At 42.6% G+C, this 16,935-nt stretch overlaps 1 protein-coding gene across 4 annotated transcripts; it reads right to left on the minus strand.

Moving 5' to 3' along the window:
* Nucleotides 1-372: 372 nt before the first annotated feature.
* Nucleotides 373-9,615, minus strand: LOC115138892 (uncharacterized). 4 transcript variants are annotated; one of them, XM_029676081.2, is made up of 12 exons: nucleotides 9,424-9,615; nucleotides 9,263-9,312; nucleotides 8,342-8,431; nucleotides 7,419-7,543; nucleotides 7,026-7,169; nucleotides 6,672-6,893; nucleotides 6,469-6,565; nucleotides 6,109-6,326; nucleotides 5,869-6,021; nucleotides 5,385-5,569; nucleotides 2,551-2,671; nucleotides 2,290-2,376 (listed from the first exon to the last, which is right to left on the minus strand). In XM_029676081.2, exons 1-11 carry the CDS (start codon nucleotides 9,471-9,473, stop codon nucleotides 2,620-2,622), a joined length of 1,386 nt encoding a protein of 461 aa, XP_029531941.2. In that variant the 5' UTR covers nucleotides 9,474-9,615; the 3' UTR covers nucleotides 2,290-2,376; nucleotides 2,551-2,619. The 4 variants fall into 4 exon arrangements, with proteins under 4 accessions (XP_064881137.1, XP_064881136.1, XP_029531941.2 ...); XM_029676080.2 differs by having other exon boundaries at nucleotides 2,296-2,382; XM_065025065.1 differs by lacking the exons at nucleotides 6,469-6,565; nucleotides 6,672-6,893; nucleotides 7,026-7,169; ... (2 more) ...; nucleotides 9,263-9,312; nucleotides 9,424-9,615 and adding exons at nucleotides 373-611; nucleotides 681-778; nucleotides 1,356-1,525; nucleotides 1,620-1,737 and having other exon boundaries at nucleotides 2,171-2,376; nucleotides 6,109-6,196.
* Nucleotides 9,616-16,935: the final 7,320 nt, after the last annotated feature.

The raw sequence follows: 16,935 nt of genomic DNA on the forward strand, positions 1-16,935 counted from the left end.
AAAGGGATTGATAAAAAAGTATCAAATGATTTTAATTTGGTTTAACAGGCACAGTGAGAGCCAGAGATCCTGCAGGAGAGACTTCCTGTCAGCATCAGCTATCAAATCCTGGCCTACAGCATTAAGGCCAAGACCTGTTAAGATGCCATGTCATCATTAAAAGCCTACTTACCCACAGCATCAACACAAGGTTTATTCCCAATGAGCCTCTATATGGACCAACAACAAGGTGAGAGACTCTGCTGGGTGGAGGCTAACCAATTCTGACTAACATGGTGTGCCATTCTCTGGCACTTTGATATGTTTTTTTTACTAGGCAAATGTTTTATTTCATTAAATACATATAGTAGGGATATGAACCAATTTCACAGATTTGCAAAAATGTTTTACATTTTTATTGGGCAACAGAGCATCTTCAATGTAGCAGCAATCAAAGCTCCCATCACAACAATCGCCACACACACCCTGCCACATACTGCCCACTGCGGGAGGCCTCCCTTTGAGTGTGTTTAAGAGGCAGCATAGGTGAGAGGGCAAAGGTTGGATGGACAGGTTGTTCAATGGAGACAATGCCGGTGTCGATGGCAGGGTAGCGGCACTGGATGGTCAGCCTAAAAAAATATATATATGTACGTAGAAATTCACATTTGAATAGTGTGAAACGTGGTGTGTGTGTTTACCTGTAAGGGGAGTCTCTGTGGCTGGGGGGGTCATCCGTGGTGATAAGTTCTTTGGGGAACAGCACCTGGTTCTCATATACTAGGAAATCCCCCTCAACCTAGGTGAGGTAGAACATGTATGATTGACTTAACACATAACCAGTGGTGTACTGTACCTAAGTAAAAATACTTTCAAGTACTACATAAGTCGTTTGGGGGGTATCTGTACTTTACTATTTATATTTTTGCCACCTTTAACTTCTGCTTCACTACATTCCTGAAAAAAAAAAAAACTTTTTACTCCAACCATTTGACCTAACCTGCATCCCTACTGCCAATGATCTGGCGGACTCACTAAACCCAAATGCTTTGTTTGTCAATTATATCTTAGTGTTGGAGTGTGCCCCTGGCTATCTGTCAATACATTTTTTATTTTTTATTGTGCCGTCTGGTTTGCTTAATGTAAGGAATTTGAAATGGTTTACACTTTTACTTTTGATACTTAAATACGCAATTCCAGTTACTTAAGTATATTTAGAACCAAATATTTTTACTCAAGTAGTATTTTACTGGGTGACTGTCAGTTGAGTCACGTGCTATTAAAAAAGGTATCTTTACTTTTATTCAAGTATGACAATTTAGTACTTTTTCCACCACGGCATGTAACATGATGAATCAACGTGCTAACACACTCACAGTCGCAATGGAACCACAGGAATCGAGGGAGAAATTGAATAGGGCCCTGGCGCTGTCCGTCTCTTGGGGGACACAGCTGGGGTCCAAAAGGGTGGTGTGTTTTGGCTGGGTGGGCGGGATGGTACGTGACGTATCAGTCACTACTACCATCCTCCCCTCTGGTAAGCACACTGGAAGTCAAGAGAGATCTGGGATCAGTTTTAACAGTGTTTGAATGAGGACATGTCGGTCAAGCCTCTCAATAGTACACCACAGGTTTGTTACCCAGTAACTCTCTGACACGGAAGGTGCAGCGGTGGATGAGGCTGTTTTCCACCTTGAGTGTGTCTATGTCCACCACACTGACTTCCAGACGGCCAACAACACCCTGCAAACTCACTTCCTACAAGCGGGATGAGCCAGAGAGGAAGGGCAGGTTTTGATAATGAAAGTGTCCAATACATTGACTTACTACGTAAATAAGATATATGTTTAAAAAAAAATTTAATAAATTTGCTAGAATTTCTAAAAACCCTTTTTTCCCCCTCTTAGTCATTACGGGCTAGATTGACGAAGGAAAAACATGATTTAATACATTTTAGAATAAGGCTGTAACGTAGCAAAATTTGGAAAAGGGAAGGGGTCTGAATACTTTCCAAATGCACCGTATAGACATGTTCTTGGTTAAAGATTTCAGAGATAGATAGAGAAGAATAGAGCACAACAATTGAAGAACCATTTTAATTTCTTAGGCGGAAGAAACACAGCCATGAGAAAAGTGCCAGTTGAGTGGACAACTAAATCTCCAGTTCTTTTACTTAGATATCCCTCCTCACCTCATAGGTCATGCCCGGACTATAGAGTGGGATCTCCACACTAAAGTAGTCCTCCTCTGTTTCCACGGTGAATCCCCCCATTTCCACTAGCTCCCAGTCCAGCCGGCGGTCCCCAAAGAAGAGCTCCCAGCTCCGCTCCAGGGTCCCGTAGTGCAGTAGCACCAGGAGGCCCCTCTCAGTGCACTTACCCTCCAGCCTGGGAGGTTCTGGGGCTGGGAGAATGCATGGAGAGGAGGGGAAGAAGGAAAATAATGGCAAAAGAGTCAGAGAGAGTGAAGGAATGAGGGATTTAAACAGGACAGGGAGGCAGGTAACCATGAGTTTAGTTCAAATTATTTGGTATTAATTCTCTGTCAAGAGATGTATTTATATATAATCACCTGTCTGCTCTTGAACATCACTCACAATGGTGGCATTATGATAGAAGACCTCTCCATGGGGTGAGATGGTCAGGGAAAAGGTGAGAGGGAGGGTGTACCTCCTATAGCCCCCATCAATATACTGACATAAGAGGGAGAGCATGTTACATTGCATCATTACATTATGAAAGTTTTAAAAAATTGCTAGTGAGGTATGTATACTGTACATAATTGAAGTACACTGACTATACCAGACATTCGTACACCTTCCTAATATTGAGTTACACCCCCCCCAAATACATGAATTTATACTAGATTAAGCATACATTTTTGTTAACTGTAATCTCGTTAGTTATGTTCCAACAACCCCTCCATCTTGTGCAAATATCAGTTATTTTTAAGTCTTGGTTCCAATAGTTTATATTTTTGAGATTGCCAGTTGGCTAGGTTTTGTATAGTTCACCCATCATATGAATATCCTTTGACTCAAATAGGATTCCCTCATGATTGCTCTAATGTCCAAAGCTACATTTTGTGATAAAACGTTTAAGTTGCATTTATTTGAAAATATCCACATTGGTCAGTGCAAAATGTATTTTTAATTCTGCCATGGAAATAATTGTACCTATTACCACTTCATGCCTTTAGTTTTCCATGTGGACCAATTTTTTTATTTTTATAAATCAAATACAAATAAAATCGGTGAATTCTGAAAGCTATCCAAGCATTGTTCCATAAGGTTGTGTTTTTAGGGAGCGATATTGGTTCTTGTAGAATACGTTTCATTTTTGTCCATATTGTTAGTTTTTAACTATGAAATTAATGTTCTTAGCTTTATCCTTTGAAAATAGACATGTAAAAATATTCCGGGGATGAGCATGCACATCTTTAATATGTAGCCTACCCATTGTTTCTCGTTGGTGCATTTAACTATATGTAGCAAGTAAACTATATGTAGCACTGCTTCTTGACACAATGTGTCGGAGGAAAAGCTGTACGACTGGCGACTCAGTTGTACAGGCACAAGTCATCGTGCATGCGTCTGGCCCGCCACAAGGAGTAGCTAGAGCGCAATGGGACAAGGACATCCCGGCCGGCCAAACCCTCCCCTAACCAGGACGACGCTGGGCCAGTTGTGCGCCGCCTCATGGGTCTACTGGTCACGGCTGGCTGCGACACAGCCTGGGATCGAATCCGGGTCTGTAGTGTGGCCATTGATTTTTTTTAATCTTCTTTCCCCCTTGTGCCTTCAGAATGTCAACTTTGGTCTGATAGTTCCACAGCGTAAAGATTACCACGAGAGGGCATTTAGCATTCTTCTGTTTCACGCCGATCCGATGGCGTCACTCGAGATCTTTCGGTGATGCATCCATGACAAGCTTCTCCAATATCAGCTTGACCACGTAGCTGGAAAGGTCTCCTTTTTTCTCGTATTCCGGTAGGTACAACGTTCATTATTTTTGTCTCATTCAGTTTTATTGCTTGTCCAGTTCATCTTCTAACAAGGTTTGCACCTTTGTTTCCAGAAGGCTCATTTTGTTGTCCAGTTCATCCAACACGATAGACTACTGTCCTTTCGAGCAAATCTACTTTTAACATCAAGTTGTGACCGTTTGTTTAGGGGAGCATTGAGAGCATTTTAGCTATGTTTTCCTGGATATCCTTCAGCTGTTCATTGCTCTCATTTTAATCTCCAAGTTTCTCTTTGTCTTCTCTAAGAGAAGCCTTGGCTTGTTGGGTTTGAGTTGCAGCGTCGCTTTACCCACAGATTGGTTCGCTGTTGTATATAAAACTGACCGCTCACACTCTCCAGGCTGCTTGGGGATATATTGATCTATAATTTAAACTATGTTGTCCAGTTTCAACACACAACCACAGTTTTGATGGTACAAAACAGAGCTAGTCATGCCCCATGCATCCTATCGGTCCGCGCATGCACCTCATCGGTTGATGGACCATTCTTGAAACACACACAGGAAACTGTTGAGTGTGAAAAACCCAGCAGCGTTGCAGTTCTTGACACAAACTTGGCACCTACTACCATAGCCCGTTCAAAAGGCACTAATCTTTTGTCTTGCACATTCACCCTCTGAATGGCAAACATACACAATCCATGTCTCAATTGTCTCAAGGCTTTAAAAAAAAAAATCCTTCTTTAAACTATATCTTCCCCTATGGTTACTCTGATTGAAGTAGATTTAATCCCACAAGTCTAATTAGCATAATAATACAAACAATCCCCGTAATAATCTGTCCGTTTAAACTAGAGACATCTGTTTATTTAATATGACCCCTCTGTGGAAAGGTGAGACTCAAGGCCCACTGCCTCACAACACTCATCTGAATGTGCCACGGTACCAGTTGAACAAAAATGTATGGAAGTATATATGGATACTTTTTAGTGACAAAAATAAAAAATCTTGATCTTTCCTATATCTCTCAGATGTAGGACAGACACTTCAGAACAAATGTCCTTTAGATGTATTTTGGGAACAATCTGTAATTCAATGCGTTTGAATGGGCTAATAGAAGTTAGGTCAAATTAAAATGTTCATTATAATTGTTTTTGGGGATACTTCAAAGGGTCTTAAAATTCTAAATCAAATAGCTAAATGATCCTTGGTATGACCTGAAAACAATTCCATATAGCTTAGTAGAACCTCCCCTCTGCCGGTTTAGACAGGGCTTAGACTGTAAAGGGTTTAACAAGTGACATTAATTTAAAAAATCAAAGCTTTCATCTGGATTCACCTGGTTAGTTTATGTCATGGAAAGGGCAGGTGTTCTTAATGTTTTGTACACTCAGTGCACATCTCTACAATTGGTGCTTCTCTCTGCCTCTCCATTAGTCTCACCTTCTGAAGAACGGAGGAGTGTGAGAAGGGGGCATGAAGCTGGTAGGAATGTGACCCGTTGGGGTAGGGGACCTGGACCCAGGACAAAGTGTCCCCCTCCCTCCCCCCGGTGACGTTCTGGAGGGACACGTCTGGAGGGAACACACCCAGGGAGACAGAGAACAGCTTCTGGGACGATATGGTGTCTGGGGAGGGAACAGAGTTAGTGGGTGTGGAGTCATGATCAAAGCATGCAAATAGATTGGTTTTGAACTATTGCAATTATTGTTAACTGTTGTGGGTTTTAGTGGCCATCTATCCCATAAATATGCAGCCTCTAGCATGGTTTATAACTTATGCCAGTTTCGAGCAGAGGCCAACCATTGTGGTAATATCGCAAATTTGTCCGAATTCATTCAAAGCAGAGATTCATATTTGAGTTTGGATGTGACCAATCCCTGTCATTCCTTGAGCTCATTAATACTTGTAGTAGATGGATACTGACTGTCTGTAAGTATGGGGGTCCGGGGGACATAGGCGGTCTTGAGGAACCTGAAGGAGCGATGCTGGGTGAGGGGCCACCGGTCATCCTCCCACTGGTGCATGTAAACAGGTCTACAGACAGAGACTGGCTGTACTGGCCCTCCAACACACCACTCTGGGACAAGAAAAAGCAGTTGAGTGTATGTGTGTGTGCATGCATTTATGCATGCGCGTGTGTGTGTGTGTGTGTGTGTGTGTGTACCTTAATGTGTGTTCCTTCGGCTCCGAATGGAACGCTGACCTCCACCACTCCATCCCTCAGGCTTATCTCATACCCCCTGTCCTTGATCACAGACTCACTCAGGGCAAGCGTCTCCACCCCTATTCTCATGCCCCTGTCCCTGAACCTCCCATGTACCAGGGGGGAGAGGACATGGGGGACAGGCCAGAGCAGGTGGGTACCATCCACTGCCGCCTCATCTGGAGGAGTTAAGGAAGGGATGGAAAGGGGGAGACAGGACGAAAGTGGTAAGAATAAGGAGATTGTAGGTTCAAAAGAGGATTGCAAATAGGATTAAAGTCAAAGCTAAGATTTGTATTCCCTAATAAATAGGCCACATACTCATGGAGCAGGCCACTGTGGCATCGATGGCAAGGACCTTCCCTTGATGTGGGTACAGGATGGTAGCATTGACCACCTCCAACTCAACCCCTTTCTCCTGTGTAGGCGTGGTCAAGTGAAAGACAAGAGTTACTATAACATGTATACCAGCATATTCATATCACATGCAAACAGAGCACAGTAAACACCCTCGTCAGAAGTACCTTGATGGTGTAGGAGAGGGGTGAAGAGTAGGGGCAGCGCAGGATAATCCTGGAGCCTGACTCAGAGATGTGGTAGCCCAGGGCACTGGCCTCCGTCATGGTCCTGGGTCTAACCTCCTCCTTGGTGTGGCCTGGTCTGTGGAACATCATGCCGCTCTTTCCCACCTCCTTTTTCTCCTGCCCAGAGTGTAATGCAGCTGGGACCGGTCCATTTATGGACACCTTGGAGAACAATTAAAGGAGAGACGCAGTGTAAAACAGAAGCGATTTGAAACATGTAAGTTCGGCAAAGTTCCATGCGGAGATGGACAGTACATGTCTTTTCTATTGTGATCTGATGGACCTGTAAGTCACCTCCATGTAGCTCTCCTCGCAGACGAACTCCCGGAAGCCCCAGGGCCACTGGGCTGAGCAGTGGAGCAGGAAGGGGTACCCTAGGTCCCTCCCATTCACCTGCCGGGTCACCAACCACACCTTCAGACGGAACTCTGAGTCATCCTGCACAGGAGAGGTTCTTATTCAATTCCATTCAATCAGAAAACAAGCTGGAAGTCAAGCTAATTAACTTGGATTCATTTATTGATCATTTAGATGGAAGGACCATTTGGCTTCTAGACAGCCGACTCCTGATTTGGACACATGCTGATTCTTACACGAGTCATTCTGTCTCAAGTCATTAAATATCCGAATTTGACTGCATATACCAGTATATTGAATATATATCCATTATGGGTCAATCAAGTTCACCTGGTTGTTGACGTGGCAGGCGAGGAACGAGGCACGGAACACCAGGTCTCCGTGGGGATTGAAGAGCATGGTGTAGCCGCACTCAGTAGCCTTTCGGCCGGACAGGAAGTGAACTCCCTGGTGGTCTGATGACAGCGGTTTAGAGGAAGCTTCAATATTCACAGTGCAGCTGGTTATGGTGTCTTCATAGAGATAGATAGAGGACTCAAGTGCCCAGAAAGCCAGTTTTAGCATGGGCAGCTCCATTGAGGACTTTCACCATTTTCAAGCAGTCAACTGGGTGGGACTTTCTATGGGTTAAGGAAGGACCAAATAATTCCATCCAGGTCATCAGGAGAGATAAGCCAATGAATTATACTTGTGAGCAAACATTCCATAACTGCAGGTGGTAGTAAATCCCCAACCTGGGCTTAGTACCTACACACTCCAGGCGGCAGTATGCACCCCGTCAGTTTGTTTACGAACTCATAGAAGTAGTAGAAGAAAAATGACTACTTCGAAATGGATATGGCCTCAATGGCACTGCCCATGCTCTCAGACGCCATGGGACCGATACAATGTTACGTCCTCTAACTATCTCCATGGGTCTACTCTACAGTCAGATGACATTCTTGTTCTCCCCGAAACGTTCATATTCTAGACAAATTCAGTTTAAGATGATCAAGTAGTGGGGCGGCAGGTAGCCTAGAGCGTTGGACTAGTAACCGAAGGTTACAAGATCGAATCCCCGAGCTGACAAGGTCAAAATCTTTCGTTCTGCCCCTGAACGAGGCAGTTAACCCACTAGGCCGTCATTGAAAATAAGAATTTGTTCTTAAGCGACTTGCCTAGCTAAATAAAAATGTAAAAGTACAACACACCAGTGGCAGTTGGGTAAAAGAATGGCTGTATCCATAATTCAACCAATAATATTACACTCGCACCTTGAACGTCAAATCGGCTCATAATGCCAAGGAAGCCAGATCTGACAAACAGCCAGAAGTGACGCTCATGACACTCAGACCGGAATGTTCCTATAACACAAGACAGATGGAATCATTACCATGAATTCATTGACACATAACATGTGTTGTTCAGTATGAATCAGCCATCAAAGCGAAGAGGCTGACTAAACAGTGGCATGCTGTTTATTGAACAGATTATGTTTATGGCGTATCCGTCTCTCTATGACACAGAAATGAACCACATTCAATCACAATAACAACATGGTGAATGAATAATAAGATTATGTACTGTTTTAGTGTCCTTGTTTCAGGGTTATTTTCAAATCCTGTTAGATATGCATGAATCTAAGATTCACTTTTATTGTGAATCTTTCATTGGATGATATCCAAATAAATCCTCTCCATTTTTGCATTGGAGTCTCAGTTTTGGATTTGTCCACATTTGACAAGTGTGCGGGTCTCCTCTCCTAGAAATCTATTTGTCAGAAACATTCTTTACTGTATTGAAAGGTTATGCTATAAATGGCCAACAGGGGGCGACACTCATACGACATAGTTCTAGTGAGAGCAGCGCTGTATTCATTACGTCCTGCAAGAAACAAGAAACAAACAGAGCAAACGTAACAGAGAGGGACCAACCTGAATTTTATCCAATAGAAACTATTGTTTCAAAACATTTTCCATTTGGAGTACATGATTTGTTGCAAAACATTTTTCAGAATTGGCATACTGAATACCCCCAGGGGTGTAACCATTAGTTCAGAACGTTTTGCAACAGAAACCGTTTAGTCCCAAAAGAAAACGTTGTACAATGAAAATTAGAGTTTACATTGGACAAAGTTCCCCTGTTGGTTCTGTTTGGTTCCTAGTAAATAAACAACAGTACTAAATCAAACTTACCAACTGGTACAGGAGTTGGAGTACTGAGTGTAGCACAGAGTAACAGTATGCTGGAAGACATATTGGTAGAAGTGAGGAATTCAAATGTATATATGGACGACCTATTCTATTAATGTGACTAGATATTACCACAGTCACTACATTCACCTCTTAAAACTCACCACAGAATGATTTTGATAGCCCTAACTTTCATTGTACAAGGTATGGTCATGTTTGGTATTTGTGTAAAGGTGTAGTGAAAAGTAACTTAATTTCTATTTCCTTATCTTTCTCTATTTTCTTTTGCAATTCATCAAACTTCATCCATGATTGGCACCATTTTTGACTGTCAGTGGCAGCCACACCTGTCCATGCCCTAATTGGTAGAGAGCTGATTGCTTTCATAAGATCAACCAGTCAACGAGGCACAATCAATAACTTCTACTTGGCTGCCAACTCATGATAAAAGTAGACCATTTTCAAGCAAATATTCAAACCCCATTCATTAATTGGCCATCATACGTATTTCTAAAATAACCATAGCCTTAAATGTATAGGCCTAACCAACAGGTCCACATATGCCAAGACCCACATTTATCCTACGTTCTTTGTTACGGGAATATATAGATGTGTTTTAGACAACACCTGAGAGATGAGCTCGAAAAACAAGTGTCTCCCGAAATAAGATCCATAATGTAGATCTCTGTCTTTAATTAAACAACATTTTCTAATTGTATCGCAGAAAGACGCATTAATTGAAGATGCTGAATAAATTAAATGAAGATGAATGGAAAAAAGAGGGAAGGAATATGTGCGTTTGCAATCGCATCTTTTTTATGTAGGTTTGACAGCGAAACTTAACGCACAGCAAATGTGCTGGATTACACCGTTCTAGGTTTAGGTTTTTACAGGGATGAGCAGCGGCAGTGTAAGTAACCAGCCTAAAACAAGGCCTCTATTCTGTTTTGTAAATGAATCGGTTGATTACAATGAAACGTGTCCTGTAGGCCTATTCAGTCACCCACAGTTGAAATGTTATCGAATGATTCAAACACAGCTCGTGATAACCTTTTTTTATTTATATTTCCTTTGCATTCATCACCATGCATCTAAATGTCAGTAGATGTATTTATTGTGCACCATATATTCGGCTACTTGTCAAGGCTGTTGATGCCAAGGCGTTGCTAGGAGATGGTGGGTATTTTATTTTCCATGCACCCTACTGAGGTCCTCCCTTTCAGAAAAACAACATTTGCCAAAATATGAAACTCACAAAATAAGATGAATGTATAAAATTGAGAAAAAAATCTAAGTGGGTATGTGTGGCACAAGCAAGAGAGTGAGCAGGGGAAGAAACTGCAGCACTTTCGGACAGACCTGGCCTTTTTGAGATCATTGCAGGTTAGTTCTTATAGTTATAGAACCAGATAAATCTCCATTCAATCAATGTATAAATGACTTAAAGATCCAGAAAACATGAATTATGCAAAAAGCTCTCACAGTCTCACTGCAGAATTAGATGTTCATCCATGTTCCCAAATTTCAAATGTAAAAGTTTCTCCAAACATACAGTTTCAAAGTGTTTTTGTTTCTCCTGCTCCTCTGTATCATTCCATTTCTCCAAACTTCAAATTTCGAAGTTAAGGGTTACGTTTAGGCACACATTCTGAAAGGTTATGGTTTGGGATAGGGTAAAAAAAAAAATTGAAAGTGTCCATGACTGGAACACACAACTTTCAAATCTAGAAACATGGAATTACACCCATCCTCCTCCCATGTCCACAAACACCAAGCCTATTTGATGGTAATGGCACTCACTGTTGCCCCTAGTGGCTGTTTTGAAGGCATTTCCCAACATCCTCAGGACATGAAATGATGTCCAATTTCCACATCAATCTTGAACGATCACCCTGAAATTATCATCAGGGCACTCCTGTCTTGTCTCTCCATATATGGTTTCCAGTACCTTCAACCTTGGCTGAGGGGGAGAGAGGAGCTACTCTAAATGTAGTCAATGAAGAGTACAACTAATAACTCCGTCTATCCTGTTTTCTCAAACATCCAGAAATCGACAATGAGCCTATATTAAGTCTATATTATGATTCTTCTTTTATTCCAGGACAGTAATGAGAAAACATTTTAGAACAGGGAAATTCTACCTTAACTTGTTCAACTAGAACACAGATTTTAATTTTCTGTTGCAAACCTTTTGATATTGTGTGCCATACTGAACATGACCCTGGTCTGCCCCTTCAGGGTTGGCATTCCCCTGTGTTTATGGTGTCGGCAGACTCCTCCGTCAGTAGCACCGACAGCCTGGCTAGTGACACCATCTCCCCACTGCCCAGGGACCACCAGAGGCCTCATCAGGGCCCACAACACATGCCAAGGCAGCAGCAGCAGCACTCATCCCAGGGGCCCAACCACCATACCCACAAATAAGGGGCTAGATGAGTAAAAACCTACACACACAAATACACACGTGCATATTTGAAACACAAACACTTGAACTCATGCACACACACAATAAGTGTACTATCATTTTCCACAGGAGCAGCAGTGAAGTCCATCTCCTACCAGCCTCCCTTAGTGAGAGGGAGATAGCAGTTCCTGTGAGTAGTCATCATTGTATTCCACTCAGTTTCAATAAGGAATCAAACAGTCATATTTCATTCTGACTGTCATCTCTTCAGGAAGTCAGTGAATGTAGTATTTTCTCAGCTCCTCTGACAGACCATTGTTCCATTATTCTTTCCTTTTGTTTTGATAATGACAAGATTTTCTAAAGCATACTGGAAATGTACCTCTTTTCTTTTAAAGAATGAGTCATTTTGTTTACAGTCTAAAGTTCTTACAGAGAGACCTGTCTCGATTCTGCTCTTCTACTAACAAATGGAAAATGATTCAATTCAGAATACCAGTAGAATTGCCCTGTTTTGCAAGGAGGAATGGGAAAAAAATTCAGTCTCTCGATGTGCAAAACTGATAGAGACATACCCCAAGCGACTTACAGCTGTAATCGCAGCAAAAGGTGGCGCTACAAAGTATTAACTTAAGGGGGCTGAATAATTTTGCACGCCCAATTTTTCAGTTTTTGATTTGTTAAAAAAGATTGAAATATCCTATAAATGTCGTTCCACTTCATGATTGTGTCCCACTTGTTGTTGATTCTTCACAAAAAAATACAGTTTTATATCTTTATGTTTGAAGCCTGAAATGTGGCAAAAGGTCGCAAAGTTCAAGGGGGCCGAATACTTTCGCAAGGCACTGTACACCTCTGCTGTCTTCAACCAAGATCTCAGCGATCACTGCCTCATTGCCTGCATCTGTAATGGGTCAGCGGTCAAACGACCTCCACTCATCACTGTAAAACGCTCCCTGAAACATTTCATCGAGCAGGCCTTTCTAATCGACCTGGCCGGGGTATCTTGGAAGGATATTGATCTCATCCCGTCAGTGGAGGATGCCTGGATATTTTTTTTAAATGCCTTCCTAACCATCTTAAATAAACATGCCCCATTCAAGAAATTTAGAACCAGGAACAGATATAGCCCTTGGTTCTCCCCAGACCTGACTGCCCTTAACCAACACAAAAACATCCTATGGCGTTCTGCATTAGCATCGAACAGCCCCCGTGATATGCAGCTGTTCAGGGAAGCTAGAAACCATTATACACAGGCAGTTAGAAAAGCCAAGGCTAGCTTTTTCAAGCAGAAATTTGCTTCATGCAACACTAACTCAAAAAAGTTCTGGGACACTGTAAAGTCCATGGAGAATAAGAACACCTCCTCCCAGCTGCCCACTGCGCTGAAGATAGGAAACACTGTCACCACTGATAAATCCACCATAATTGAGATTTTCAATAAGCATTTTTCTACGGCTGGCCATGCTTTCCACCTGGCTACTCCTACCCCGGTCAACAGCACTGCACCCCCAACAGCAACTCGCCCAAGCCTTCCCCATTTCTCCTTCTCCCAAATCCGTTCAGCTGGTGTTCTGAAAGAGCTGCAAAACCTGGACCCCTACAAATCAGCCGGGCTAGACAATCTGGACCCTTTCTTTCTAAAATTATCTGCCGAAATTGTTTCCACCCCTATTACTAGCCTGTTCAACCTCTCTTTCGTGTCGTCTGAGATTCCCAAAGATTGGAAAGCAGCTGCGGTCATCCCCCTCTTCAAAGGGGGGGACACTCTTGACCCAAACTGCTACAGACCTATATCTATCCTACCATGCCTTTCTAAGGTCTTCAAAAGCCAAGTCAACAAACAGATTACCGACCATTTCGAATCTCACCATACCTTCTCTGCTATGCAATCTGGTTTCAGAGCTGCTCATGGGTGCACCTCAGCCACGCTCAAGGTCCTAAACGATATCTTAACCGCCATCGATAAGAAACATTACTGTGCAGCCGTATTCATTGATCTGGCCAAGGCTTTCGACTCTGTCAATCACCACATCCTCATCGGCAGACTCGACAGCCTTGGTTTGTCAAATGATTGCCTCGCCTGGTTCACCAACTACTTCCCTGATAGAGTTCAGTGTGTCAAATCGGAGGGTCTGCAGTCCGGACCTCTGGCAGTCTCTATGGGGGTGCCACAGGGTTCAATTCTTGGACTGACTCTCTTCTCTGTATACATCAATGAGTTCGCTCTTGCTGCTGGTGAGTCTCTGATCCACCTCTACGCAGACGACACCATTCTGTATACTTCTGGCCCTTCTTTGGACACTGTGTTAACAACCCTCCAGGCAAGCTTCAATGCCATACAACTCTCCTTCCGTGGCCTCCAATTGCTCTTAAATACAAGTAAAACTAAATGCATGCTCTTCAACCGATCGCTACCTGCACCTACCCGCCTGTCCAACATCACTACTCTGGACGGCTCTGACTTAGAATACGTGGACAACTACAAATTCCTAGGTGTCTGGTTAGACTGTAAACTCTCCTTCCAGACCCATATCAAACATCTCCAATCCAAAGTTAAATCTAGAATTGGCTTCCTATTTCGCAACAAAGCATCCTTCACTCATGCTGCCAAACATACCCTTGTAAAACTGACCATCCTACCAATCCTCGACTTCGGCGATGTCATTTACAAAATAGCCTCCAATACCCTACTCAACAAATTGGATGCAGTCTATCACAGTGCAATCCGTTTTGTCACCAAAGCCCCATATACTACCCACCATTGCGACCTGTACGCTCTCGTTGGCTGGCCCTCGCTTCATACTCGTCGCCAAACCCACTGGCTCCATGTCATCTACAAGGCCCTGCTAGGTAAAGTCCCCCCTTATCTCAGCTCGCTGGTCACCATAGCATCTCCCACCTGTAGCACACGCTCCAGCAGGTATATCTCTCTAGTCACCCCCAAAACCAATTCTTTCTTTGGCCGCCTCTCCTTCCAGTTCTCTGCTGCCAATGACTGGAAAGAACTACAAAAATCTCTGAAACTGGAAACACTTATCTCCCTCACTAGCTTTAAGCACCAACTGTCAGAGCAGCTCACAGATTACTGCACCTGTACATAGCCCACCTATAATTTAGCCCAAACAACTAGCTCTTTCCCAACTGTATTTAATTTATTTATTTATTTTGCTCCTTTGCACCCCATTATTTTTATTTCTACTTTGCACATTCTTCCACTGCAAAACTACCATTCCAGTGTTTTACTTGCTATATTGTATTTACTTTGCCACCATAGCCTTTTTTGCCTTTACCTCCCTTATCTCACCTCATTTGCTCACATCATATATAGACTTGTTTATACTGTATTATTGACTGTATGTTTGTTTTACTCCATGTGTAACTCTGTGTCGTTGTATCTGTCGAACTGCTTTGCTTTATCTTGGCCAGGTCGCAATTGTAAATGAGAACATGTTCTCAACTTGCCTACCTGGTTAAATAAAGGTGAAATAAAATAAAATAAAAACATTTGATGTTAAATGGCGTTATGCTTATAATTCTGATCATAACTATTGTATTAATATTATTATTCTCTTGGCCAAAAATTATATTCACAAATGTAAATGGGGTGGTATTTTTTTCCATTGAACCTACAATTTTATAAATCCCTCAAACTCAAGACTTTTCATGTCTCTGAATGTCTGTTAATGTCTCATATTAACGATGTCTTCGATTGTTATAAAAATAAAAATAAAATTGTGGGGGGTTCGCCATGTGTTCTATTTTTCATTGTATTCACATGAATGTCCCTGTATTGATGTGTAATATTGATATTGTTGATATAAATCATCTCTTCTGTAAATGAATTGCACTCTTTTCCCATTGGCCGGCTACGCCATGAATGGCCGCCCGTAAGCCTGGATACGGTCCAATCACGAGCGCCAGATCAACATCAGTGGCACTGATTCAATGGTGAAGGACACGTCCATGAAACTCATGTCCATCACAGACATGGGGATCACAAGGTTCCGACAGTTTACAATTTTAATTCGCATCCCGCCAAAGCAATAGTCCAGCGAAACACAGAATCCAATACTTACCTGATCATAACATGAACATTAAATGTTCCTTCATCCATAAATGTTTCGTTTCATAATGTCGTCTCGGTATTGAAGACACACAGCTACAATTTGTTGCCTCTCCTTATAGGAATATGGCTAAGATGTAGCGTGTGAGCTGCTGTGCCTGTGCACCATTCCATCTTCCTCTAACCCCTTCACCCTGGATATGCACTAACCTGAAAAGCCTTCCCAGAGCACTTCCTGGTCTCTGGAGCCCTGCTCAATTTTTTAAATAAGCCTAATCTCTGTATCCAGAGCCAAATCGTCTACACAGACTTTAGGGGCTGGGGTTTAGTGACTTTTTGTTGTTGTGAAATGGCAAAAAGTGAGGATACAGAACCAAAACATCAAAATATGAATTTGTTGACCTGCAATGCCAAGTGTTTAGAAATGGCATTATCTAACCAATAATATTCATAAACATATGCTCTAGTCAATAGCTGCCAGGTGGCGCTGTTGGACTGTATGTGACAACGGCCTTCCTGTTAATTGAGCACGCTGTCCTCTCATTCCCTCTTCCTCGCCCTCTCCCTTCATAGAAGGTGAAGTTTGAGGCATCTCCATATCCAGACTGCAGTCCAAAGACAACAGGGCAGCAGCACCAGGCCAGCCACTCCTGCTTCAGGAGAGTCCTCAGAGGAAGAGTGACCAGGGTCATATTCATTAGTGCACACTGTAGCAAAACTATTTGCAGCCAAAAACAACTGTTACTTATCTGAAGTCCAGGTAGTCCCTCCATTTCAGGAAATGTTTTACTGTAGTACCATAAGGGCACATTTGAATGGTACTTAATCTTGTGTGGGGGGGTGGTTCTGTAAATGAACCTCCCGTCAGTGAAGCTTGAGGTAAAACGCCAGTGTAAACAACTATAGGAAAATGTCAGAATTAAGTACCTTGAGAAATAAGCCTCATAACTTATCCCATGACCCCCTATCCCATGAACTTCTCCAGCCCCACAGCGGAATGTTGTTTTCTTTCAGTCAGAGTTAGACCCACCCATAATATTTTAAATAGATATGCCTCTGCTTGTTTAGTCTCCATCAAATGTTTGGCACCAGTACTAAAACAGACAGCACAGGCTGTAGTGTGGTACGGGACGTTTGTTTTTAGATTGAGGTTGGCCATTTGGAGGCGCTGCATCGTCGGTTGAGGTAGAAAGACATTTCCAAAAG

The sequence above is a fragment of the Oncorhynchus nerka genome, linkage group LG12, assembly GCF_034236695.1.
Source record: "Oncorhynchus nerka isolate Pitt River linkage group LG12, Oner_Uvic_2.0, whole genome shotgun sequence".
In the NCBI taxonomy this organism is placed as follows: Eukaryota; Metazoa; Chordata; class Actinopteri; order Salmoniformes; family Salmonidae; genus Oncorhynchus; species Oncorhynchus nerka.